Source organism: Salpingoeca rosetta (genome assembly GCF_000188695.1).
Source record: "Salpingoeca rosetta unplaced genomic scaffold supercont1.28, whole genome shotgun sequence".
Taxonomy (NCBI): Eukaryota; class Choanoflagellata; order Craspedida; family Salpingoecidae; genus Salpingoeca; species Salpingoeca rosetta.
Window position 1 is genome coordinate 627220 of NW_004754906.1, and position 25456 is coordinate 652675.

The 25456-nt window shown below is 55.2% G+C and overlaps 4 protein-coding genes across 4 annotated transcripts in view; 2 read left to right on the plus strand and 2 right to left on the minus strand.

Annotated features, from left to right (window-relative positions):
• The window catches only part of PTSG_09414 (CGI-53 protein), a 3560-nt gene extending 1022 nt beyond the window's left edge, over positions 1 to 2538 (minus strand). The window contains exons 1-6 of the mRNA XM_004989614.1: positions 2029 to 2538; positions 1761 to 1848; positions 997 to 1398; positions 747 to 812; positions 415 to 547; positions 1 to 235 (exon numbers count right to left, since the gene is read on the minus strand). The exon at positions 1 to 235 is cut by the window's left edge and continues 74 nt beyond it. Of these exons, the coding sequence (XP_004989671.1) occupies positions 1 to 235; positions 415 to 547; positions 747 to 812; positions 997 to 1398; positions 1761 to 1848; positions 2029 to 2144 (1040 nt within the window). The 5' untranslated portion in view covers positions 2145 to 2538. The remainder of the gene's footprint in view (positions 236 to 414; positions 548 to 746; positions 813 to 996; positions 1399 to 1760; positions 1849 to 2028) is intronic.
• PTSG_09415 (uncharacterized protein) lies at positions 2500 to 7834 on the plus strand. Its single transcript, XM_004989615.1, has 11 exons — positions 2500 to 2731; positions 3038 to 4852; positions 5072 to 5182; positions 5395 to 5615; positions 5845 to 5911; positions 6084 to 6219; positions 6378 to 6496; positions 6659 to 6904; positions 7140 to 7233; positions 7378 to 7433; positions 7612 to 7834. Exons 1-11 carry the CDS (start codon positions 2696 to 2698, stop codon positions 7681 to 7683), a joined length of 2973 nt encoding a protein of 990 aa, XP_004989672.1. The 5' UTR covers positions 2500 to 2695; the 3' UTR covers positions 7684 to 7834.
• Positions 7835 to 7892: 58 nt separating this feature from the next.
• On the plus strand, positions 7893 to 17579 carry PTSG_09416 (uncharacterized protein). Its single transcript, XM_004989616.1, has 23 exons — positions 7893 to 8369; positions 8513 to 8601; positions 8766 to 8872; positions 9086 to 9248; positions 9506 to 9580; positions 9800 to 9863; positions 10062 to 10132; positions 10354 to 10458; positions 10717 to 10809; positions 11121 to 11273; positions 11581 to 11652; positions 11876 to 11965; positions 12180 to 12305; positions 12462 to 12516; positions 12690 to 12765; positions 12930 to 12990; positions 13164 to 13210; positions 13456 to 13693; positions 13922 to 14266; positions 14549 to 14636; positions 14811 to 14884; positions 15133 to 16972; positions 17109 to 17579. The coding sequence occupies exons 1-23, from the start codon at positions 8321 to 8323 to the stop codon at positions 17156 to 17158; spliced, it is 4131 nt and encodes a 1376-aa protein (XP_004989673.1). The 5' UTR covers positions 7893 to 8320; the 3' UTR covers positions 17159 to 17579.
• PTSG_09417 (uncharacterized protein) overlaps positions 17576 to 25456 on the minus strand; it is a 12834-nt gene continuing 4953 nt past the window's right edge. Inside the window, exons 13-36 of the mRNA XM_004989617.1 lie at positions 25185 to 25304; positions 24869 to 25026; positions 24439 to 24637; positions 24067 to 24204; positions 23649 to 23812; positions 23398 to 23455; positions 22957 to 23127; positions 22622 to 22756; positions 22386 to 22457; positions 22137 to 22202; positions 21939 to 21994; positions 21585 to 21762; positions 21133 to 21354; positions 20889 to 20954; positions 20438 to 20551; positions 20224 to 20318; positions 19971 to 20019; positions 19708 to 19794; positions 19472 to 19528; positions 19078 to 19200; positions 18692 to 18848; positions 18299 to 18474; positions 18028 to 18105; positions 17576 to 17867 (exon numbers count right to left, since the gene is read on the minus strand). Coding sequence (XP_004989674.1) covers positions 17787 to 17867; positions 18028 to 18105; positions 18299 to 18474; positions 18692 to 18848; positions 19078 to 19200; positions 19472 to 19528; positions 19708 to 19794; positions 19971 to 20019; positions 20224 to 20318; positions 20438 to 20551; positions 20889 to 20954; positions 21133 to 21354; positions 21585 to 21762; positions 21939 to 21994; positions 22137 to 22202; positions 22386 to 22457; positions 22622 to 22756; positions 22957 to 23127; positions 23398 to 23455; positions 23649 to 23812; positions 24067 to 24204; positions 24439 to 24637; positions 24869 to 25026; positions 25185 to 25304 — 2820 coding nt within the window. The 3' untranslated portion in view covers positions 17576 to 17786. The remainder of the gene's footprint in view (positions 17868 to 18027; positions 18106 to 18298; positions 18475 to 18691; positions 18849 to 19077; positions 19201 to 19471; positions 19529 to 19707; positions 19795 to 19970; positions 20020 to 20223; positions 20319 to 20437; positions 20552 to 20888; positions 20955 to 21132; positions 21355 to 21584; positions 21763 to 21938; positions 21995 to 22136; positions 22203 to 22385; positions 22458 to 22621; positions 22757 to 22956; positions 23128 to 23397; positions 23456 to 23648; positions 23813 to 24066; positions 24205 to 24438; positions 24638 to 24868; positions 25027 to 25184; positions 25305 to 25456) is intronic.

The window sequence follows — 25456 nt, forward strand, 5'->3', positions numbered from 1 at the left end:
GGTGGGCCCATCTCCCTGAACGTGGGCGGAAACACGGCAGGCTGCAGTGGTGGCAGGGGCGCCTCAAACTGCGGCTCAATCAGACGCAACTGCTCGTGTGCGACATCAAGATCTGCATACGCCTGCACGGTGGCTGGGATGTGCTTGGTGGAGATACCAAAGAGAGAGCCGGAAAAGAGCGTGGTGAAATCGCGGGGGACGTCATCGCTCTCCTGCAGACACACGCGCGGCTTATCTGCTCGCGTGGTGGTGGTGGTGGTGGTGGGGGGGGGTGTCGTGTGAGGAATGGTTTGGGTCGAGTGATGAACAGAAAACGAGACTGAGCGCGCCAGCAGGCATGTCGCACACACACAGACACACAGACAAACAAACAAACACACACAGACACACAGACACACAGACACACAGACACACCTGCGAGCTTCTGCACGTGTGGGATGGGGACGTATTCTGAAATCTCGGGCTCCTCTGCGTCAATGTGGTTGAGCTCAAAGTCGTCGTCTGTCAACCATGACAGCACAACGTCCAGCAGTGTGCCGTTCTCCTCCTGACGAACATAACCGGTACAGGGGCGAGGCGGAAGGGAGACGTTGTTTGCGAGACATAAAGAAAGGTGCCGCGAAGGCAGGCAGTCGACAACACGACAAAACATCAAGCGCACAACAAAGGACACATGACACACACACACACACGCACACGCACGCACACGCACACGCACACACACACACACACGCACACGCACACACCTTGTCCAGGTACTGGTCACTGAAGATGTGGCAGGAGCCAATCACCGCCAGCTTGCCCGGGCGAGACTACAGACAGCAAACGGCGTGAATAGAAAGCATATACGCATGACTTTGAGTGAAACATGGCGCTGAACGTCGACAAGTATTGGCAGCGCGGCGTTGAAAGGAAGAAACCAAAACGACAGACAAAACAACCAGCAACGGGGTGGGGTACAAACAAATGGCACCACTGGTGGTACATAGAACGCACATCGTTGCTGTAGAATGCGCAGGTTGGGCGGTTGAGCGGGATGGAGACGTTGCCTGTGCTGAGAACGGGAACAGCCGGTGGCTGCACGCTCAGCGTTGCGCCAAACGGGTACAGGTACTGTAAGCTCATCTGATCAAAGGCCGTATCATCTGCCCTGCCACTGGGCTGCGGTTTTCCCGCCGCCTTGTTGATTTCCCTGTTCAGCACGCCGTTGGAGACCAGGCACTCCTTCGGGTGGTGGTATTTGTAGAAGGTGGAGCGCACAACAGCGTCGGCGTTTACCATGACGCCGTATTCCTCCAGCAGGAAGTTGATGTTTGTGTCAAAGCGGGTTTCGCCGCCCTCGCCCACCATGATGAGTAGGCTCCCGCCATTCTCCAAGTACTGCCGAATCACCTCAAACTGTGGCGCCAAGACACGGAGGACAGAATGAACACAAATAATGCATGCGCGTGTGAGGGGAGGGGAGGAGAGGGGAGGGGTGTTGTTCGTGCGTGATACACAGCAAGGAAAGATGCTCCACCGCGTCTACGCAAACTGATACAAGCACATCAAACACCCGTTTGTGCGTGTTGATAGGCGCACACACTTATGAATACTACTCACATAACACACGCACACACACGTACAAAAAACACACGCGCGGACATACGCACACAGACACACACACACACACACACTCACGCATACATACGGACACACACAGACACGCATACATACGGACACACACAGACACACACACACACACAGAGCGGCGACATTACCTCTCCTGCTGTGAACTTTTGTCGCGGGCCGGCGAAGACAAGGACGCGTGCATCCTCCAGCCTCTCTGATGTCAACTCCTCCTTCAACCTGAAAACGACACGCCAGACACGTGCAAAGTTGGAAGTGAGCTTCAATGCCCTTCAACCCTCCCCCTCCCTCCGCGAAGGACATTGCGCCGAGAGTTTTGCACATGTGCAACAGTCACACCACGCGATTCAGGCCTCGTTTACACCACCCTCTTCACCACGCGCAGCCAGGGCGACTTACGATGCGACTCTCCATGTTGATCTGAGCCTTCGCGTGAGCTGCTTGAACCCACTTCCAGGAGAGAACACCTCTTTCTTGCCGGCATTGAACAAGAGCAGCGGTTTCTCACTGTCCATGTTTGGGTTCTGATGGCGGCTGAGATCTGCGTACGACAGGGTCGCTGGTCACACAGTCAGGTTTTCCACACCACAACCAAGTCCAGTAAGACGCCTCTATCGTCACAGAACGTGCACCACAGCCCGTTGTTGGGAAATTCTAGCCAATCCTTGAAGCGAGGCTTAATGTGTTCCGTCCACGGCTCACTCGCTTCGTCGTCTCGTCGCTCGTTGAGCTTGCTTGTGTGCGTTTGGTTGGTTGGTGTGGCCGTTGCTGTTTGGTCTGTTGTGCTGCGTTTTCGGTCTCAGCGGGCTGTTGCCATTGATGAGCATTTGTTGGAGTTTTACGTTAATTTTCGTACCTCGACGATCTGCCACATTTTCCACCAAACGCAACCTGTTGTGGTGACAAGGCGCTGCCGCGAAAAATTCGAATTCCTCCATCATCCAGCAGAAAGATACACGCACGACCTGCGACCATCGATACCATCGATACAGAGCACCACCACCGACTCAAGAGCAGCACCAGCAGCATCTCCACATCAGCCCAGCGGGCAGCATAGCGAGCCACCATGGCAGCACGCGTCAAAGCTGACATGCGCCGCATGGTACGCCATGCTTGCGTGTGTTCATTGGTTGCTGCTTCTGTCGGTCCTTGATTGCGTGACATGCACCACAGCATACAGCCACACACATATACACACAACTACACACACACAACTACACACACAGCTACACACACACACACAGCTACACACAGCTACACACAGCTACACACACAGCTACACACACACACAACTACACACACAACTACACACACACACAGCTACACACACAACTACACACACACAGCTACACACACACACAACTACACACACACACAACTCATCTCTGCGAACATGTTGCATGCGCAGATGGAAGAGAAGGCGAGGCGAAGGCGCACGAGGCAGAGTAACGCCGTGAGACTGGGAGATGGCCCTCGCACGACCGAGCTTCCAAGCCGCAACACATCCCAGCCCACCTCCACGCGGACATCGGACATTGCACCCATCGGCGATGCCATCCTCGCACAAGAACTGACAAAGCCGCCTCTCAAGAGCGGCACCAGCTCACACAGCATCAGCAGCACTCGCGGCAAGAGCAGCGGTCGACCCAGCATTGGCCGCCGCCGCAGCTCCTTCGCCCCACAGGACCTCGTCAACAACCCCTTTGGCGGTGACATGCTGCTGGCTGAACAGGATGAGGAAAACGCTCCCGAGCGCAGTGTACCGAAACAGCACGGCAAGCGGGCCCCGCCGCCTGTCGCACCCAAGCGACACAAAGGTGCACCTGTGCAGCGGCAGGACTCAAGGGCCGCCCTCGGACAGCTGCAGACCAGCACTGAGCGTGCGTACTCCAAACCAGCCGTGACTGCCCCACGCGCCACGGACAAGGGCAGGCGAAGCACGTTCAAGTTTGGAGAGGCAGACGCAGACGCAGCCGCAGAGGATGATGGCACGAAGGGCGTGCGTCGTCGCCCAAAGAAGCAACAGCAGCAGCAGCAGCAACAGCAGCAGCAGTATTCCTCCAGCAGCAGCACTGCTCCCAGTGCCATCAGCAAGCGCCTCACTCGGCGCGCGTCTGTGGAAAGCTGCCGTGAGTCTGCATACATGGCGGACGCCCTGCCGTACTGCAAGATCCTCAGCAGCGAGGAAGACGCTGAGCGGGAGACAGAGGTGGATGGGGATGACAGTGTGGATGAGAGCCGCATGGATCAAAGTGATCACGGCGACGAAGGCTCTGTTGCAGTGGATGGCGGGAACAAAGACGCTGTGCGCGGCATGCAGGACAACTCGGCCGACATGAGTGCAGACTCGAGCTACTATGAGTTCCTGGTTGGTCGCCGCCGCTCTGCAGCACCGTCAGCCACAGCCACAACCGCAGATACAGCCACGAGCAGCAGCAGTGGTGTGAGAGACGCACGCAACATGGACCAGGCTGAGGGCGGCGAGGATGATGATGATGATGTTGACTGCGAGGATGATGTGAACGACGCTGATCAGAGCATTATCAAGGGCACGGCAATCGAGTCTGTGCCCCGCACCAGCAGCACAGACAGTGATGATGCATGGCACGAAGTGGAGACGCTTGCCGAGTTTGCAGGCACGCCCGTGCCGCCAAAGCCAAAGCGCCACCACCGTGGTGCCGAGGCACGCGCAGCCATCGAACACAGCCACCATGCACACGACAAGGACGACGAAGAACAAGACGTGCAGGGTCGCCTGAAAGGCAGTGGGAACCGGCAGCTGTCGATGGAGCAACGTGAGTTTGCAACTGCATTGTCCAAGACAGCGTCCGTGCGCGGTCGTTCCAACTCCATCTGCATGGATGCCCCCGTGTCCCAGCAGCAACACCGCAGCAGCAACCAAGCGGATTCCGATGATGATGGTGACGATGATGATATGGTTGTGCCTGCAGACAGCTCGGCTCACTCGCGGCACCTTCGTGCGAGCCAGCCGAACCTGAGCAAGCGCCGTCGTGCCAGCAACGCTTCTGCCTCCCGCCTTGCAGCTCGCAGCGAGGTTGCACTGGATCGGGTTGGCCTGAACGAGGCATTGTCACCGCCTGACTCGCGCATGATGTCCCCGCGTCGCGCGTACCTGTGCTCGCCAAACTTTGAACGCACAGCATCTGTGCTTGTTGGCCGCAAGTCATCTGATACCAACCACGAGCTTGAACGCCACGAGAAAGTGCGTATGTGTGTGTATGTGTGTGGGGGAGGTGCGTGTGGGCGCGTGTTTTTGTGTAAGTGTGTGTGTATGTGTGTATGTGTATGTGTGTGGGTGTGTGTGTGTGGGTGGGTGTGTATCATGTGAGAGTGGAGGCTTGTGGAGTGGTTCCATCATGAAACTTGTCGCGCCACTCACAAAGGGTGTGATTACTTGTGTGCTTGCTGCTTGCCTCTTCAGGTAATCACTGCAACAGAGCGCATGTGTCAGTTTTATTCCGAGGCCGACAGTATCGAGCCCCTCTACCACAGGAAGGCGGCGCAGGTCGCACGCGCAGCCATTCTGGCAAAGGTGAGGAGGCGCATGCGTTTCTGCACGTGCTCGTGTGTGTGCTTGTGGTTGTGTGTGCGCTTGTGGTTGTGTGTGGATGTGGATGTGTGTGTGATTGACCGAGTGTGTGTGTGTGTGTGTATGTGTGTGTGTGTGTCGCAATAGAGCTTCAATGTAGTACCATCTCATCACACTCAACTCATGTTGGTGGTGTGCTGTTACTTTAAAACCAGAGCGACGAGGGCAAGGTCGATACAGCGCTGACCCGGACGGTGACACTGACGCAGATTCGGCTGCGGTTGCACTGGTGGGCAACCATCCCCAACCGTGAGGCGTCTTCCTTCTTTCTGTTTGTGACACTCCGGTACAAGGACCAGTCATTTGCCACCCGCATGGTTCGTGTGGACGGCAGCAGCGACGCCACAGAGGTTTCCTTGCGGGACACCATCTCCTTGTAAGTTGCGCGTGCACGTGCGTGTATTTGTGTGTATGTGTATATGTGTGTGTGTGTGTGTGTGTGTGTGTGTGTGGGTGGGTGTGCTTCCATGCGTGCCGTGTACGCATGTGCTTCCATGGGCGACAGTTTCACGTGGATGGGGCATGCAAGTGTGTCTCTTGTGCATTTTACACCACTGCCGTTCATGCAATCGCCTCAACGTGCGTTCACTCTGATGCTCCATCAGCGAGAACGTGGAGCCGGGCTTCACCGTGGAGGCGCAAGTGTACTGCTACACATTCACGGACCCAGAGGTAAGAGAGTCAGAGTATTGTGTTGCGTGCTGTTCCTTTGTCACAACTGTTTACATGCATACACCCCACTCACGCCCACGCACACACTCACGCACAAATTCACGCACACACTGGCGCTCACGCTCACATACATACACACACGCAACTGCATGCACAACGGCCTCTCGCGTAGCGCGTGCAGGCACAGCGCCGGGTGAGCACGCCCAAAAAGGCCATGGAACGTATGGGCCAGGCTGCGCGGCACATTCGCAACGCAACACCACGGAAGCTCAAGAAGTTCAGGCAGATTATTTCGTCAAAACTCAGCGGTGTGTTCATATGTTTCTACTTCTGTTCGCGTCGTCCGCGCTGTTTGATCACGGGTTGATTGTGCCTGACATGGGGTATAAGCGTTTTAACGAGCTGGCAAACTTGGTGTCAGCTCCTGTTGTCGCAATGACTCATGCTCGTCGCTGTGCATGAACAGAGCTCGCGGATTCGCGTTCAAGCCGTGCTGGGTCGCGTGGTCCAGCAACGCCCGAGCGCCCAGCTCGCCCACGCACGCGTGAGGGCACAACTCGCGACATCACAAAGGACTTTGTGCAGGTGTGCGTGTGTGTGTGTGTGTGCGGATGTGTACGTCGCTGCACCATATGTGGTCCTGTTGCTTTCTTGGTCAGTCCAATTTTGTGCGCACGCCGTGGTTCCACTCACGCTGTGCCTTGTCACCCTTGTCTCGACGGTCACTCTGCCACGTGACGTTTGCAGTTGGCTGAGTTCAAGCTGACGCAGAGCGACATGGGCGACCACCACCTTGACCTGACGCTTGTGCACGGCGAGGACCACCCTGTTGGGGATGTTGTGTTTGTGTCGTCGCGCATCTCCGCTGTGCAGACGGATGACTACGAGGGGTTCCTCACCTTCAAGACAGACTGTGGCTGGGAGCGCTTCTGGACCGTGCTCAAGAACGGCGTCATGTCCCAGTACACGCAGATTAAGCCCCGCCAACTCCTGGTACACACTCGCACACACGCTCTCTCTCTCACAAGCATACACACACACACACACACACACAACCGTTCAAACAAGTTGGTTCGTCTTGTGGTCAAACACGGTGTGGGATGCTGATATTCACCGTGTTTTTGTTGCTGCTGCTGTTGTTGTTCTTCTTCTTCTTGTTCTTCTTATTCTCACCACTGCCGTGCTGGTTTTGGTGACTTGTGTGTTGTTGTGTTGTGGTGTGCAACAGGCGACGACGGACCTGTCCACCTTGCCCCCAAACACACACGTACAACGTGTGTCTCGGCAGGAGTGTGCACGGCACCATTCCTTTGATCTTCGCGGTGAGTTTGATTTGCGGCATGTAGCGTGTGGCATGCCACTGGTCGCAAGCACATACAAGCAAGTCATTGGTTGCTCGTTGTGTTTTGTGTTGCTTTGTCCCCTGATCTCACACCCCTTGCTCTGTTTGGTGGTGACGCTTCCAGCACTGAGCCCAATTGCAGAGGAGATTGTGCTTCTGCGGGTTGCCGGCGACTCAAAGGTGTGTGCATGTGCGTGTGTTTGTATGTGTGTTTGTATGTGTTTGTTTGTATGTGTGTTTGTATGTGTTTGTTTGTATGTGTTTGTTTGTATGTGCGTGTGTGTGCTTGTGCATTCTTGCTCGTTTCATCCGCCAACACCCCCTGCCCTCCCTCCGCCCCAATTTCCATCCACCACAGGAGCACCAAACCGCTTGGCGTGCTGCGCTTTCAAACACTCTCACTCGCCTTCAAGCCTGGTCCACCGCCTAACTCCCGACAGCCATCAAAGCAACCCACTCACACCACACCAAACACCACACACCACACACCACACCACCACACTCGTTCGCTTCCTGCTTGTTCTGCTTACTCGATCCAGCAAAGTGTGTTTCTGTTGAGGAGAAATTACAAAAGTCTTCCAAGAAGTTTCGGTTGCGCCTCAGGCCAAGGTGGAAAAAAAAAAAGAAAAATTCGCACAACCCAACACAAACAAGCAAAGCAAAGGAAGCAAGCAAGCAAGCAAGCAAGCAAGGAGGCGTTTGTTTTGTTTCGCAGCTGGTGTGCGTTGGCTGCGAGAGTGAGTGTGCATTGTGATTGGTGGGTTGGATTGTGTGTGTGTTGTCGGAGGCACCACCAACACCGAAGCAGCAAAGACAGCGACAGCAAAGCAAAGCAAGCAAGCAGTTCGACTGTCGCAGGCCTGGACTGCGCGCGCGTGTGTGCGTGTGTTTGTGCGTGAGACTGAGGCATCCGCAACTTCAGCCCCCAACGACAGCGAACAACAACACCCCTCGCTTGACGTGAGGTGGCACATAAGGGTGGATTGTGCGTGAGTGTGTGCGTAAGTGTGAGTGTGAGAGGGAGAGAACTTGACAGACTTGACACGAAAACAAGAGCGCCGCCAGCGATGGATCCCGTCAACTCCTTTGCGGTAGAGGCTGACGACGAAATCAAAAGTGAGCACATTGATCGAGAAATGCCTGTGCGTGCTTTGCGTCTGTGCGCGCCTTGCGCTCGCTCGCGCTTGCACAAGCTGTGTGAAGTGGGTTGAGCCGTTTTAATCTGCTCATCTGTGGTTTTGCCTTGATGTCAATGCCAGATGTGCGCCTTCAGCTCAAGGCCCTAAGTGGCCGAACATCCAAGAAGGTGGAGTTGCTTCGCGACATGAACGAGTTCTTCACCCGCCAGGTGAGGCCGCTGTGCCTTCGCATTGTCGTCTGTGTGCAGTGTGCATCGTGTTGGCCGTGTGACGCTGATGTCTGCTTGTAGACTCTTGTGCGGCCGCGTTGGTGCCTTTGCCCACCACCCACGGCTGCACACTCACACGCCGCCACTGTCCATCCCAACAACAGGCCGACATTGAACTCCAGTATGCGCGGCAGCTGGATGGCCTGTATGCCAAGTTTGTCAAGCCGCGCAGTGAGCGGGGAGCCGTGGCCAACGTCGCCAAGGCCCTCAGGTGTGCGTGCGTGTGTGTGTGTGTGTGTGTGTGTGTGTGTGCGTGTGTGTGTGTGTGTGGTTTTCGTTATTCGCAGTCTTGCGCACTGCACATTTGCACACCGCCCACGGCGTGTGTCGTAGCCTCGTTTTCACTCATGTGTCTCCTCTGTTCTCGCACTCACAACCATACTCGCCAATGCGCCAACCCATTCACCCACGTGTGCGTTTGCAGGCGGCCCACGCAAGAAGGCGAAGAGAACGAGGCGGTTGCGTCCCGCCTGGATGGCGAGACGCACGGGCAGGTCATGGACGTGTGGTATGTGCTGTTGGAGCAGATGCGCAAACGCGCAGACGCCCGGCAGCGGTTTGCCACAAACCTCGCAGACGAAATGAAGGTGTGCGCGTGTGCGTGTGTGTGAGTGCGCGCGCGCGCGTGGCTGTGTGTGAGTGAGCGAGTGGGAGTTGGGGAGGGGAGTGAGTGGATGAATGAGTGGGTCAGAGGCGGCGGTGTGAAGATGACATGTCGTCATGCATTCATGCGCAACACTTGTTGACGTGCTCGTGATCCATTGCATGTGTAGCATCCTCACCTCCATCTGCACATCCTACCACACACCCTACCACACACACGCACACACCATGCCCGCACCAGTCGCGGTTGGACTGCCTAGAGCGCGAGAGTGTGGCTGCATCGAAGCGCTGCCTTGAACTTGGCGGTCATATCCAGGTCTGTACTGCAATCGTGCACGAATGCACTGTGTCGGAATTGCTCGCCTGCCTGTGTGTGCGTGTGTCTGTGTTTGTGTGTGCGTGTGTGTGTGTGTTTGTGTGTGCGTGCATATGTGTGTGTGCTTGCATACCTCTTTCTTTTCTGTGTGTGTGTGCTATCTACCCATGCTGACACGTTTGTGCTTGTGGGTTGCAATGCGTGTTGTCTTCTTCGCAGCTTGAGCTTCAGCGGTCGTTCAAGCAAGTTGACGACACCCTCAAAGTCTACTACTCTTCGCAAAGTACGCAGCCACACACCGCATCTCTGTGTGTTGGTGTTTGTATTGTTGCACGCACATCCACGTGTTGTGTGCGTGTGTGTGTGTGTTGTTTGTGCCCCCCTCGCTCCCCCTCCATTTCTTCATGTGCTTCGCTCACTCGCCCGCTTGATGGCTGCGTCCGTGATAATGATGCAATGACAACGCGTGTGTGGTTGATAGCCAAGTGCGCAAAGGCAGAGGAGAGCTGGGACAAGGCGAAGGAGAAGGGTCAAATCAAGAAGGGCGAGAAAGTGCGTTGCATTGATGAGTTCTGCCTGCACAACAGCTAACCATGACTGTGCATGGCGCAGTGCCCACGCTTCTGTGCTGCTGCGTCCTCACAAACGCTACATCACACACTCACTCACTCACTCACTCACTCACTCTCCCACACGCACTCTCTCTCTCTCACGCACTCTCTCGCTCTCTCATTCGTGCACACGTTGCGCTGTCATGTTACTCCGGCCCCCAGATGAAAGAGAAGGTGGTTCTCGCTGAGAAGAAGGCCGTTGCTGCGCGCAATGAATACGTCCTCTCCCTCTTCTCCGCCAACGCGTGCAAGCGGCGCTACTACAAGGTGCGCTGTGAGCGCATGCATGTGTCTGCGCGAGCGTGCGTGTGTGTGTGTGTTTACAGGTCATGCTGCCAGTCAGTGTCAGTGTCACCCCTCACCCATCACTCATCGTCGTCATTGCTTGCTTGTCCCTGCCACCGCGGCTTGTACGTGTGCTACCCCCTCCCCTCTTCTTCTTCTTCTTCTTCTTCTTCTTCTTCTTCTTCTTCTTCTTCTTCTTCTTCTTCTTCTTGAACTCCAATTTCCGTTCTGTCCCTGCAGCGTGAGATCAGCCACTTGGTGGACGCGATGGACAAGTACTTCCACTCCAACTTCCGCCACATCTTCAAGATCTTCCGTGATCTCTCCATGCAGGTTTGTACCGCGTCCAGCTGGGCAATGCGTGCCCGACACGTTTGAGCTCTGGCGTCGTGTTGGTTGTGTCTGTGGTGTGTGTGTTGTGCGACTGCATTCCCCCTTTTCCTTTCATTTTGCCTCATGCCTGATCGGTTGTGATCGCCCCAAACGCCCACACGCCCACATGCATTCAAACACGCACACACACACGCACACCGCATACATATTCAACACATACACACACATATTCATACACTTCATACACACACCCCATACACGCACATTCAACATAACACACACACATGTATTCACACACGCGCATCCCACAGGCGGAGGCGATTGTGACCAAGTCGATTGAGACGGTGCACGACACGGCGAGCAGCGTCAGCGCCAAGGCGGAGAAGGAGAAGTTCTTCAAGGACAACCGCGTGTACTTTATGGACCGCCGCATGTTCGAGTTTGTCAAGTTCAGGCCAGACGAGGTGCGCCACGTGTCTTGATCGTGTGCGTGTGTGCGCGGGTGTACGTGCTTGTGTTTTGGTTGTTTATGTGTGTGTGTGTGTGTGCATATGCTTGTATTGTTGTATTTGTGCGAGTATGAGAGTTTCTTGCGTCTGTCGCCTTGCCCTCAGTGCATGCGTTGTACATCATCGCTGTTTGGATGTGACCATTTCATACCCTTGCCGCAATTTCTTTGATAATCGTTGCATATATATTCTCACCCTCGTTCCTCCTCGATGTGTGTCTGTGTGCGTGTTTGCTTTATGCACGCGTGCGCGCTGGTTTCAGCCGATGGATGTTCAATGCACACCAGACACGCTGGGAGACCTCATTGGCCGCTATCAGGACCTCGAAGCGATGGTAAGCCCATTTGCAGCTATTGTGCAATTGCAATGCCTGCTCGTCACTTGGATGTACCCTGTCCTTCCTTGTTCACGACTGCCGTTGCTGCTGCTGGGGTGAACTGTGTCATCCAACGTGCCTGATTCCTTGTGTGCTCACCGAACACTTTCGCTTTGAAATGCACACGCGCATGGCTTGTGTGGTGACGTGTGCGTGTGTGTGCGTGTGTGTGTATGTTCAGGTTGCCAAACTCGATCATCAGATTACGGAGGAGAAGAAGACGCTCAAGACCATTGGTGTTCTTCGTCGCGAAATCGGACATTCGCTCCAGGTACACACACACGCGCACGCACACACATACACACACATACGCACTCGCTTACTTGCTCTTTTAGTATTACCCCCATATTCGTGTGTGTGCGCATGTTTGCTGTGTGCCCTGCTGTGCGTGTATCCTGTGCGTGCCACTAGCACACATCTCTCTTTATCCACATACTCTCACAGGCTCACACACACACACACACAACATTTGCGCGTGCGCATAGGCGAATGATGAAGGGGTGCCCAAGTGCGTGGAGAACACAAGCATGTACACAGAAAGCTACGCCCGGCTTGTGTTGAAGAAGGTGCACAAAGCATCCCTTGTCAGCCAGCTCAAGGTCCTTGGCGAGGTTCGTTCATCAATACACACACACACACATACACACACACATAATTGCATGCTTGCGGCTGCGATTGTGTCTGCCATAACGCTTCTTGAATCGGTGCGAACTAACACACACATACACACACACCAAATTTCCATTGCTCTTCACTGTTGTCCACAGGCACTGGGACCAAACAAACCCATGAGCTCGCACACATACGAAGACCAACTCTCTGGTCAGCAAACTGACGTTGTCTGTCTCCTCACTTTGCATTGTTTGTTGTACTTTGACGTTTCTTCAGTGTCAGCTCCTTACCCCGACCCGGCTCACTCCATTTACTGTTCGCTGCGTGTGCATTGCATGTGTGTCTGTGTCTGTATACGAACGCATATATGTGTGTGTGATCAGAATCCGAGACGGAGGAGGAAGAGGACTTTGATTACCTTCAGTCCTCGCACAAGAGTGGCAGCTTGCGCCGCGCCTCGTGAGTTCTCCACTTGTTTTCACACAGCTGCTGCACCACGTGCACTACATGCCTTTGTCCGAATACCTCATTCTGTTTCTTTGCTTGAGCCACTCCTGCTGACCTCGTTTACCATTATCACCATCACCACCATCAATCATCATCGATGCATCATCAATCATCAGGCTGGCGCACCGCACGTCCACATCGTCGCTTCCGCCGGAGACAACCAACGGCAGCGCACAGGTACAGCTGACGCGTGACTTGCACGAACACAATACCGTGACACTGTGACCACCACGAGCGAGTGGCTGTTGCTGTCCCGCATGAGTCATGCCAATGCTGAGTGAACAGTGACGTCTGATTCACAAAGTGCTTCGTTGCCGTTGTGTACGTATGTCCTTGTTCGTCTTCCACAGGGCACGTCAACGCACACACCAGATGCTCAGTCCATTCGCAGCCGCAGGTTCGTGTTGTTGACACACACTGGCCATCTCAACCCATGCGCACACACACACACACACACGCCATGCTTATTTGTTGTTCGACTTGTCAATGCTCCTGTTCTTGTATTGCTGCCTGTACTTTGCAGCCTCACACGTGCCTTCACACACACACACACACACACACACACACACACACACACACACACACACACACACACACGCACGCACGCACGCATACACACGTGATGATTGCGCGGCGTCCCAGCGGGTCTGCTGCGTCCACGCTGTCTGCGCTGCAGAACGAGGAAGTGGCACGCAGCCGGCTCAACACCGCCACCACACACGTGCCCGCCAGCGAAGATGGCGGTGGGGACGACAGCAGCGGCGGTATTAGTGCGGGGTCATCGCATATGAGTGTGCGGCGCCCGGCACCAGCACCACCGGGACCGCCGGCTGGACGCTCCTCTCCTCGTCTCGGCCGCAGCGCTCGCAGGGGCAAGCGCGTACGTTGCAGGGGCATCGCCCGCGCTGTGTGTCTGTGTGTGTCTGTGTCTGTATGTGTGTCTGTGTGTCTGTGTGTCTGTATCTGTGTCTCTGTGTCTGCCTATGTTGGTTTTGTTCTTGTCACTAATGTTTTACTGTCAGGTGCTCACCACGTTTGTGGCGTGCAGTCAGCAGCAGCCGCTCATCCCATTATTGACCCCCCTCCCCCTCTCTTTTTTCTCCTTCAGCCGGAGCGCCCGCCTGATCCGCGCCGCGGTGCGTCTGTGAGCGCCGGTACCGGGCGACCAAAACCGCCGGCAAAGCCGCCATTGCCTGCAGGCAAAGTCACACCCAAGGCCACGCCCAAGCGGCCGCCACGCCCCACGCCTGCCAAGCGCCCCGAGCCAGCGGGGGCGGGCGAACGCCTCTCGCCTGCAGCGCTGAACGCCTCCAAGTTTGGCAGCGTGCTTGATGTGATGGCGAGCGCCACGAACAGGGAGGTGCCACTGCTGGTTGAGAGTTGCATCAAGGCCATCCGCGATATCGGCATGAAGGAGGAAGGCATCTTCAGGGTGCCCGGCTCATCCTTGCAGGTAGCACACCACGTGGACTGCGCATGCGTGCAGTGTGCGTGCATGTGTTTGCCGGTGTGTGTGTGTGTGTGTGTGCATGTGTGTCTACGTGCGTGCATGTGCATGTGTGTCTACGTGCGTGCATGTGCATGTGTGTGTATGTGTGTGCGTGTCTGCAACAATGTCAATGTACTCAGTATGTGCGTGCTCTGTAGCCCACTTCACACTCGGCTCACCACATGTCACCACCACCAAAACCAAACCAAACCAAATCAAACCCAACCTTTCTTTTCCTTGGAACAGATTGACGAGCTGAAGGAGGCGTTTGAGCGCGGCCAGGATCCGTTGGCAGACGGCGTTCCATCACACATCCACCCAGCTGCCATTGCAGGTGACGCTTTTTATTGCTGTGCTGGCTTGGGTTTTTTGTGCATGTGCACAAACACGCTCAAAAGCGTGCTTCATTGTTCTTCATTGTGCTTGGTGCCGCCCATGTCGTCATCGCAAACATACAACCACAATTGCACATATTCACAAACACATACGCGCACATGCACACCTGCAGGCCTGTTGAAGTTGTTCCTGCGTGAGCTGGCGGATCCCGTCATGACCAACGATAACTACTCCCTCCTCATCCAGGTTCGTGTGTGTGCGTGTGTGTGCGTGTGTGTGCGTGTGTGTGCGTGTGTGTGCGTGTGTGTGCGTGTGTGTGCGTGCACGCGTTCATACATGAGTGCGTGGTTGTCTGTCTGTGGTTATGAACGCAAGCTGTCGCTTGTTTCTTCTTCGCTGCCTACTCTTCACATACACAGTGCCCTCACCCATTGTCAAACCAAACCAAACCATACCAAACTACCCACTCCCCACCACCACCACCGCCACGACAGATTGGCAACCTGCCTGACCAGCAGAAGCGGCTGCAGGGCATCCGGCGAATTGTGCACGAGCGGCTGCCGCCCGCAAACAGGCGCGTGTTGGAGGTGCTCATGCCGTTCCTGTATGAGGTGGCGCAACACGAGGCCGACAACAAGATGGGCACGTCGAACCTGGCCCTCGTGTTTGGGCCAACGCTCATGCCAGCGCCCAAGCATGACATGGGCGCAATGCTGCGTGATGCAACCACTGTCAACACCATCATGAGCTGCCTCATTGAGTACCACGAGTGGATCTTTGCGTCGGCAGCAGCACAACACGACGGCAGTGCTTCCACCACAGATGCAACCGCACCCGAAGCAGAAGCATCACCGAAAGACAGTGCCGCCTCCGCCACCACACCAGCCACAGCAGCCACATCATCAACAGCAGCATCAGGGGCAACAGCCACGGGTGATTCGAAGCCTGTTGCAGCCAAGCGCAAGCCGACACCGCGCGTCGTGACATATGCGCTGGCGCTGCACGACTACCAGGGGCGAAACCCGTCCGAGCTGTCGTTTGCAAAGGGCGCGCGCATCCCCGTGCACGAGAAGACAGACCCCAATTGGTGGAAGGGCGAGCTTGACGGAAAGAAAGGGTATGTCGCTGCGGCGTACGTGAAGGATGCCGGCCTTGAAGTAGACGCGAAACCAGCGACAACAGCAGCAACAGCAGCAACAGCAGGCGGGAATGACGGCACGACTTCTGCTGCAGCAAACCAGACGCCCCAAGCAGCGCCGCGGTCACAGAAGAAGGTTCCGCCTGCCGTTCGTCCCCGCACCAAGTCCACAGCAAGCATGCGGGGCAAGCTTGAGGAGCACGGCAGCGGTGTGCAGCAGGCCGGACCCGTGGCTGCCGCAGCAAAGACATCGTCATTGTCGTCGTCGTCGTCGTCACCACCACCAGCAGCACCTGCACCGGCACCTCCACGAGCACCATCGGATGAGCTGGAGAAGGAAGCTGAGGAGACGGACGACGAGGACTCGCCAACAACACACACAGGGACGCTCGACCTCGATGCGCGGGCACAGTCGGCGTTTGTGCTACCAACGAGACCCCACCCAGCTGCTGCTGTTGGCAGTGGTGGACACGGTGACGCCGGTGACGAGACAGACGGAGAAAGTGTCGGGTACCTTGACATTGGCGAGATTCAGTCTCGTCGAGCAACGCTGGCCTCTGAGCGGTCGCCCGGTGTACCGCCGCCACCGCCGCCAGCAGACTACAGCGACAACGACGACGACGATGCTGATGCTGCTGATGGTGCTGATGGTGCTGATGTGCAGGTTCGATCGCGCGCAGGTACGGGTGTGCGCCAGTCCCCACGTCACATCTCGCTCGACATGACTGTGGATGCGGCGACAACAGACGGCGACACAGAACCGCCACCGCCACCGCCCATCCCTGCACCAGACTACGATGAGGACCCGTTTGGAAGCAGCGACGCCGTCAGCTCGCCAAAGCCGCGGCTGAGCGATTCGCTGGACACGCCCGCAGAGACACCGGCGCCCCCGAACGGCGCTGGCTCGCGGCTGTTTGAGACGCGGACGGCATCCAAGGACTCGATTGGCAGTGGGGGCGGGGCGAGCCGCCTGTCGCGCGCAATGTCGTTTGGGCCCATGTTTGCACCGCCGCCGCCACCAGACGAGGATGAGGAGGACGATGATGATGATGATGGTGATGGTGATGCGTTTGATGGTGGCGATGGCAGCGTGACACAGATCACCCTTCCGCCGCCGCCGCCACCGACAGATGCGGATGCGGGCGGTTTTAGCGACGACGAAGTTGATGATCTTCCTCCGCCCCCACCACCAACAGGTGTGTAAATGTGTGTGTATGTGTGCATGTCTGTGTGTGCATGTGTGTGTGTGTGACGTCTGCGTTGCACTACCTTTGTTTCTCCTGACATTCCACCTCTCTTCTTACGTGTTCGTTTGCGTGCCAAACTTTGCAGGGGACGATGAGTTTTTGGATTTGCCGCCGCCACCAACACCGGATGCATAGTGGAACACAGGGAAGGAACAGGATCTTAGCACGCGTTGTGTCGTGTGTGTGTGCGCGCGTTTGCTTTTGTGCGTCAACGTAGTTGTCCAGGTTGCCTTGCTTGTCTCTTCACGCTTCACGTTTGTATTCAAACCAACGTCCCAATCCCCTTTTGATGTTGACAAATGAGTGTGTGCTTGATTGGCGTGCTTGTTGTCTTCGCTTGCAATGTCGTGTGTTCGCTGCTGAACCAAGAACGTGAGGGTGGACATGTCGTGTGGTTATGCGCTTTGATCTCGTGCTTGTCGTGTGGATTTTGTCGAATCACAAAAAGACATACAGGATGTGACCCACAAACGGTGGATGCTGTGGCTGTGGTGGTGGTGGGGATAGCAGGGAGGGAGGAGTTGGTCTTGCACTGATGTGGACTATGTTGTGGCGGTGGTGGTGTTGACTATGCTATGGCTCTTCTTTTGCACGTGACACGAATCGGTTCATTACCAGAGAAAAGAAGCATGAAGGAATGGGCAGGGAAGATGGTGAAGCAAAAGAAAGAGATCAACTACTGACATGAAATGAAGAGCAATGATACTTTGAACACACATGTGCACCACAGCTGTGTATGTATGGTTGTTTGGTCATTGCACCATCAGAAGGAGAGCTTAATGGCGCCAAAGAGCTGTCCCAAATGCACAAACCGGCGCGCACTCTTGTTCAGCAGTGCCTCGGCCTGGGCGATGATGAGTGGAAAGAACGAGCGGACAACAACAACAACAACAACAACATGTGAGCAACATGGATGGCAAGGGTAATGGGACAAGGCAACAATACAGAGCACGTGCAGACACACACACACACACACACACATACACAATTGGGATGAGACTCACGTGCACAAAGGCGTCTTGGTACTGCGAGCGGTACTGGTCGGCCGTTTGCTGTCCAATTCGCTGCAGTTCCTCGGGAAGCTGCAGGCAAGCAAGAGACGACGCAAGCACGTGGTGCACATGTGAGGAGAGGAAGATGAGTCGAGGAGCAGTGGGACTATATACTGACGCACACAATTGCGTGCGAAGGAAGCTTTCATCAAACAACCCGAAGCAATGCTAAGCAGCGCGTATTGTGCGTGTGCGTGTGCGTGTGCATGTGCACCAAGATTACCTGCTGCACGGCGTGTGGAACATTGAAGAGGTGGGCAAAGAAGGAGAGTTGCGTGTAGAGCATGCGTTCTGAGTAGAGTTTGCGCATTGTTCCCTGACAGCGCTTCTCAAGACAGCGGGCGCCATTCACAGAGAGCTGGTGCGTCCCCTGCGTGTGACGCGGACACTCAGGCTCGGCTGATTATGGTCATGGCGGTGGTGACGGTGGTGGTGGTGGTGGTGGTGGTGGTGGTGGTGGTGTGAGAAAGAGGAAGAAAGAGACAGGGCGGGGGAAAGGCATTGCGCTGTGCATATGCAGGGGCATGTGTAGGTATAATTGCGTGGAAGGGTTTCCTTCCACTGACGGACAAGACACGTGCACACAAGTTGCATGCTCCGCTCCCCATACACTTACAGCAGACGAGTTTGCACGTGTAGTATTCGTGGATTGCCTTGCGCGCCTCGAGAGACACCCTGTTCTTGAGATAGTTGACGGGATACATGGCGGTGCAGCCCGCGTTGGCGCACTGAAGTCCAAGACGCACGTCGCCTTGCTCCGACAGCCGGAACACCTGCATGCACAGGTGCAAGTGCGGGTGCGGGTACGTGTGCAGTGATGCACATGGTGGTGGTGGAGGGGAGTTGGTGGTGGGTGAGGGCGTGCTATGACCGTGCTTCGATCATGCTACAACCATGCTGTGTTCATGGCGATGTGGCGTAACAGCAGTGGCCGTGGTGGTGTGGGCAGGGGACTATTGGCATGTGTGGTATGTTTTGCAAGTGTTATGCATGGTTGCTCACCCCAGCAAACGTGGACTCGTGGTTGCACTGTCTGCACACGACCGTGAGCGGTGACGCCGTCTTGAAGCGCTCCTCGTCCGTCAATTGCGTTGACAGCGAGAACGACATGTCATCGTCCAAATCCTGTGTGTGTGTGTGTGTGTGTGTGTGTGTGTGTGTGTGTGTGTGTGTGTGTGTGTGTGCGTGTGCGTGTGTGTGCATGCGTGCGTACGCAGTCGTGAGTGTGCGTGTGCGTGTGAGTGTGAGTGAGTGTGAGTGTGTCAGGAGATGATCAGCGCCTTGGCAAGCTGCTCAAAGGAAGAAACGTACGAACTGGCAATCACGCATTCGCATGCGCAAGACGACCACGAATACATACGAACGAGCAAACAATCAACCAATGAAAAATACCGACCGTTGCCTCGTATTGACGGCGGAAGGAGGACGCGTCCAAACCAAGACACTCGGCAACCTGTGTTGAGAGGTCGCGTGCATCAGATGGTGAGCACGTGTCGTTGATGGTTGGTGGTGGGTTCAAGCGAAAACACAAAGGAGGAAGGAGCAAGCGTGGCGGATCCGAAAGCGCAAAGCGCACAATGTTCAACCGAAAAACACAACACACAACACACACACACACACACACAGCCGTACCTGTGCGTTGTCGGTTCCCTCGATTGGTTCAAGCATGCGGCTGACAACAGGATGCACTTGTGACTTGAGATAGTAGTCAACATCCACCTGAGAAGAAAAACAAGCACGCGAGTGTCAGTGTGAGTTGTGGACGCGTGCGCACATGTGAGTGTGCTCGTACGTGTGAGTGAGTGCGTGCGTGCTCAAGTGAAGGTTGTATATGTATGTGCACAATTGCTTGCTCGTTGCGGCAAAGTGAAACACGTGATGGTTGGTGACCGCACCTGCAAGTTGTCCTTCTTGCGCACGTCGTCCGGGTGGTACGCGCGTTGTCTGCGTGCACACGCAGTTGGCACATTTTCACACCGTCAGGCTCAGCAGGCGAACACACACTCACACACACACACACACACACACACACAGCCAAGCGATCAAAGGCACGGACGAGGTGTTCACAACACACGTGCACACACACACACAACACACGTGCACACACGCACACATGCGCTCGTACACAAACATGGGCGTTGCACTCACGTTGCAGGAAGCTCAGATCCGTCGTTGCAGATGATGTAAGGGATGGTGTCGTGCTGCTTAATGCTCTTGCCGTTGGCGCGCATGCGCAGTGCAACCTGGTCCGTGTTGAGGACACGCGTGTCAGTGACACGCTCACGCGCACGCACGAACACACATGCACACATGCACGTGCATACATACACGCGAGCAACCATCGTGCATTGTCTTTGCTCACCTGCACGTGCGGTTGGTTCTTTGCGTCTGGGTACTGGTTCGGGTCTTTTGTAAGCGACTTGTGGATGATGTATTCCTCAAGCGGGATCGTGCCCTCACGCGCGCTCTCTCCGACCTGTTGGCACAAAACACACGCACAACAAGGAGGGCGAGGCGACATTGGGTGTCAGGATCAATGTGGGAAGCGGTGACACGGAGAGAGGGAGTGTGTGTGTGTGTGTGTGTGTGTGTGTGTGTGTGTGTTCGTGTGTGCGTGAGAGAGACAGACAGAGAAATGGGAGATCAATTGCACGTGACATGGCGGCAGCAAACAAAGGCGGAGGTGGTGTGTGAGATGGCATATGCGTGAGATTGGTGTCCGTGGCCGTGCGTGCGTTTGTGTTCATATGCATTTCTTTGTGTGTGTGTGTGTTTGTGTTTGTGTGTGTGTGTGTGTGTGTGTGTGTTTGGACCTTGTGCAGCTCCTCATGGCATTCCTCCACAAGTTTGTCGCGCTGTCCTTGCTCTTGTGTCAGAATCTGCCAAGATACAGCGGCAGCAACACGATGTGTCATCGTTAGTACGTCACATCACGTACACAAACACACACACGCACACGCACACACACACACACACGATATATGCCATGGAAAGTAGAAACACCCACTCCACACATTCGCACGCACAAGCAAGCACATGCACGCACATTCGGCTGACCTTGTTGAGAATGATGTTACCGATGCGATGTGCCAGACCGCACCAGTCACGACGGACAATATCGAGACCTTTTGTCTCGCGTTCCGTGCGGAAGGTACCATCCTTGTTCTCGACGATGGTAAGAGCTGCATACTTCTTCTTCTTCAGCAGCAGCATCGTCTTGTACACACCGTCAATGTCAATCTCAAGCTCGCGGTACAGCGCATTCACCTCCTTCTTCACCTGGATGGAGGGATGGAAGACAAGGCGCAAATGACACGAGACAGGTCAGGTAAGAACAGAATGCGGAGGAATGAGCACACATGCGCGCGTGCACACGCTCTCTCTCACACACACACTCGCACGCAATCGCACGCAATCGCTCACTCGCACACACACACACACAACGTCTCTCCCAATCCCCATCTGTCTCAGATGGCAACGACGTGGTTAAGAACGCACAGGACACGCACCCTGTGGCCAATCTGCCTCGTTTCCTTGTAGTCGCGCGAGCGCGTGTTGATCATGATGGAATCTGTGTCACCATAGATGACATCAAGGTTCATCTTGTTCTGGGCAAGATCCACGGTGTTCTGCAGGATTTCACGCCCCTTTGTTGTGATCAGCTCCGCAATTGGCTTCGCATAGAACCTGATAGCAGCAGCAGTGGTGCAGATGGCAGTAGTGGTGATGGTGGGGAGAATAAGTGAGGTAGTTTGTGAGAGACAATGCCGAGTTCATGGGAATTGTGTGTGATCGCATGCACGTGTTCAATTTCCCCCACAAGCATGCATTTGGGTCGTGGTCAGCTGCTGAGTGTGCCACACCTTGATCCGACGAAACCGAGACAGCCGTACATGCTGTTGGCGGTCAACTTCAAAGCCTGCACACCAACAAGCAGCCGAGTGAGCGTAGATCCTCAGCGGAGAACAAAGAAGGAGAGATAATCCCAGACATGCGTACACCACACCACATCACATCACACCATGTGGACGTGCCACAACATGCGTGCATGTGCGTTGGACCTTCTGGCGAATGTCGTATTCCGCCAAGCGCGCGGGATTTGTCTCTGCCTTGATCAGCGCTTTCACCTGAACGCGCACATGTCAGAGTGTCAGCGTGTGTGTGTGTGTGTGCGTGTGTGTGTGTGTGTGTGTGAGTTTAAACACATGGAAAGAGGCAGCAGTGTGTTTGCACATGGGCAGAACCTGGCGCAAAGCAAAGAAGCACAGCAGCGAGAAGCAGCGCACAACAAGACCAATTCCACCTCGTACCTGTTTACGCTTTGCAATCAGGGTCTTCAGAATGCGAGGCAAAATGCCCTTGTCGGCCGTTTCGTCCGGAATCTAGTGAATGATGCAGTGTGAGCGAGTGCAATGTGAGTGAGTGAGTGCATTTGTTTAGATGACGTCAATGTGCTTCTCTGCATGCGTGACGCGGAAATACGTGCTGTGCGTGCCCATACGACCATGTGTTTGCGCGTGTGCGTGACAATATGTGCTCGTATCACCTCTGCGAAGGAGTCCTCCATGTCGTCGGAGAGGTGATCGCGCTTGACTGTCGTGAAACAGAGGTTGTACTCCTGGATGATGCTCGGATACAGCGAGTTGAAGTCGAGCAGCAGAATATAGTTGTCGTAGAAGCCCTGGTGGCGGTGATGGTGGTGGGGTTGGTGATGGTCGCGATTATGGCCGAGGCGGTGGTGAGGATCGAATGTAACCATGATGGGCACACGCGCAAAACAAAGCCGCAATCTCCAGGCAAACGTGTGGTTCACACACCAGGACCAGTCCAACACGCTCCACATGGGTACATCCGTACAACAGAGCAGTCAGCTGCACATACCCTCTTTGGCTCCAGGACGAGGCCACCGGCGTATTTCGGTTTGCGGCGGCTGCTTGCGCTCTCTTTCCCATCACCGCCATCATCGCTGTCCTTCTTGTTCTTGCCGCTGTTTCGCTCCGGCACATCGGGCACAATGTATTTGCGGCGATGGAACTCGTGGCACAGCAGAAACTAAAGAGGGGGAAAGCGCGAATGAAATTGTGTTGTGTTGGGTGGTGGGTGTTGGGTGTTGGGTGTTGGGTGTGAACAAGGTGAGAAGCAAAGAATACAGTATCAGCGGTGAGATTGAGAGAGAGTGTGTGTGTATGGGGGGGGGTTGTGCAAATACATTCTATTTGCGCTTCGAGATTGGCTAAAGAAAGGAAAGGCAGCAAGAAGGAAGCAAAGCAAGAAACGCTGAAGACTCGGCCCTCACATCGCGCTCCCCTCTCCTGTTGTTACCTCGTTTCGGTCAGAGCGACCGCGTGTGAGTGTTCGAGACATGAGTCCACCCGTGATGCTGCAGCAACGAGCGCGCACACACACACACACACACACACACACGCACATGCAAGCAATGAAGACGTACACAGGTCCGTGAGGTCGGTTGAAGGTGCACAACTTCGATTGAAACAGCACAAGTGTGGATTCCGTGTGTTCAAGACATGCAAGCACAAACACACACACACACACACGCGCGCACGATTGCGCACTTTGTGATTTGCTTCATGAGGGGCAGGATCTGCAGCTTGAACATGAGCTGGAGACTGTAGTATGCGTCGCGCTCCGTGTGGTCGACGAGCTGAATGAGGTCGGCCGTGTTGCCGTACATGCGCGGTATCTGCTCTTGCTCAATCTCAGTGCGTTTCATGCCAAGCTGCAACAAATGATGATGGCGATGATGGATGAGCGATGGTGAGCCAGTGTGTGTATGTGTGTGTGCAAGTGTGTGAACATTTGTGGTGTGTGAGAGTGTGGTGTGTGTGTGTGTGTGAGAGGTTACACTGCGCGTGTCAAGCACTGTGCGCATACAACGGTGCGCGTACGGGAGAGAAAGCGAAGCAAGAGGCGCCATGTATGCAATTAGGAACACTCAGTCGACGCGACAGCGCGAGTTGTGTGCTTGCTCACCTGGTTGTGCACAAGGTCTGTGAGCCCGTAGCTGACCTGCCGGATGAGCTCGCGGCTGCTGTGCTGCACATCGAGCAGCAGCCGCCCGCTCAGCGCATCGCGGGTGGCAGCGAGATTCTTGCGGTGGCCGAGGCCAGCCTGGTGGTCAGTATGCAAGATGCAGTGAAGGAAGGTCATGGGAAGTGTCAGGTGGGGCGCGTGGGGCGCGTGGGTGTGGGTGTGGGTGTGGATGTGGATGCGTGGCAACAGCGTGGTTTGGGAACAAGTACGTGGTGCTTGCAAACGAACATGGCACGCATGAAGGACTCATAAACACGGACTCATATACAAACCGCATGCACACACACACAAACAAACACACACACACAACACCTGCAGGTTTGGCATGCGTTTGCGTTTGAGGCGCCCAATGCGGCTCCACTGGGGAATGTTGTGCTGCTTGAGGCGATGCATGAGCACATCGAGGCCCATGCCAAAGAGGTTGTGGCCAACAATCACGTCGGGGTCGGTGTTGAACACGCGGGTGAGGAAGAAACTGAGCAGCGCACGCTCGTTTGGAAACCGCTTCGTGCTGTCGTTGCCAGCCGGTGGTGGGTGGATGGCGAGACAGTGGTGGGTGACGAACGTGATGGGTGGGTGAGTGAGCATGAGAGGTGGGTGAGAGATGATTCGCATGACGTCACAAGCAGCAGCGATCCACACAAGGTCAAAGAATGTGCACGAGTAGACACCACATATGAACAAACAAACAAACAAACAAACAAACAAACAAACAAACAAACCACACGAGGCAGGCACTCACCCGCGCTTCTTCTGCATAATCGTCGGCTCAAAGTCAAAGGGAAACGGCTGGTCCTGGAGCTTGCGGATGAGCGAGAAATGACTCAAGTTCTTGTCAATGTTCTCCGTCTTGCCATCCAGCTGCACATTGGAGCACACCAGCCCAACAAGCGACAGAATCTGGAAAAGGTGTCGTGTTGTCGGGGCGTTTGGACAACAGGCGTGAGACCACAAGAGGATTTGCAATGACGTGCACACGTGTGCATGAAGTGTGTGAAGGAAGTGTTTGTGACAACAACAACAACAACAACAACAACAACAACACCGGCCATGCCCACCTCGTTCTGGTGCGTCTTGCGGTCGTGGCGGGTCTGCATGCTGAGCGAGAGAACAGTGAGCGGCGGTGCCTCTGGCGGATCCTGGACTTTTGACACCAGCTTTGGATCGTCAATCTCAACCTGGTCGCGATGATGGTGTTGGTGTTGGTGTTGGTGGTGGTGGTGGTGGTGATGATGATGATGATGATGATGATGATGATGATGATGATGATGATGATGATGATGATGATGATGATGATGATGATGATGATGATGATGATGATGATGATGAT

What these genes read in the sequence shown, in the direction of transcription:
- PTSG_09416 (XM_004989616.1), top strand. Translation starts at nt 8,321, where the DNA reads ATGGATCCCGTCAACTCCTTTGCGGTAGAGGCTGACGACGAAATCAAA. An exon ending in CAGTCCATTCGCAGCCGCAG is followed by an intron (nt 13,211 to 13,455) that starts GTTCGTGTTGTT and finishes GCGGCGTCCCAG; the next exon opens with CGGGTCTGCTGCGTCCACGC. An exon ending in GCGCTCGCAGGGGCAAGCGC is followed by an intron (nt 13,694 to 13,921) that starts GTACGTTGCAGG and finishes TTTCTCCTTCAG; the next exon opens with CCGGAGCGCCCGCCTGATCC.
- PTSG_09415 (XM_004989615.1), top strand. Translation starts at nt 2,696, where the DNA reads ATGGCAGCACGCGTCAAAGCTGACATGCGCCGCATG. An exon ending in TATTTCGTCAAAACTCAGCG is followed by an intron (nt 6,220 to 6,377) that starts GTGTGTTCATAT and finishes GTGCATGAACAG; the next exon opens with AGCTCGCGGATTCGCGTTCA. An exon ending in TCACAAAGGACTTTGTGCAG is followed by an intron (nt 6,497 to 6,658) that starts GTGTGCGTGTGT and finishes TGACGTTTGCAG; the next exon opens with TTGGCTGAGTTCAAGCTGAC.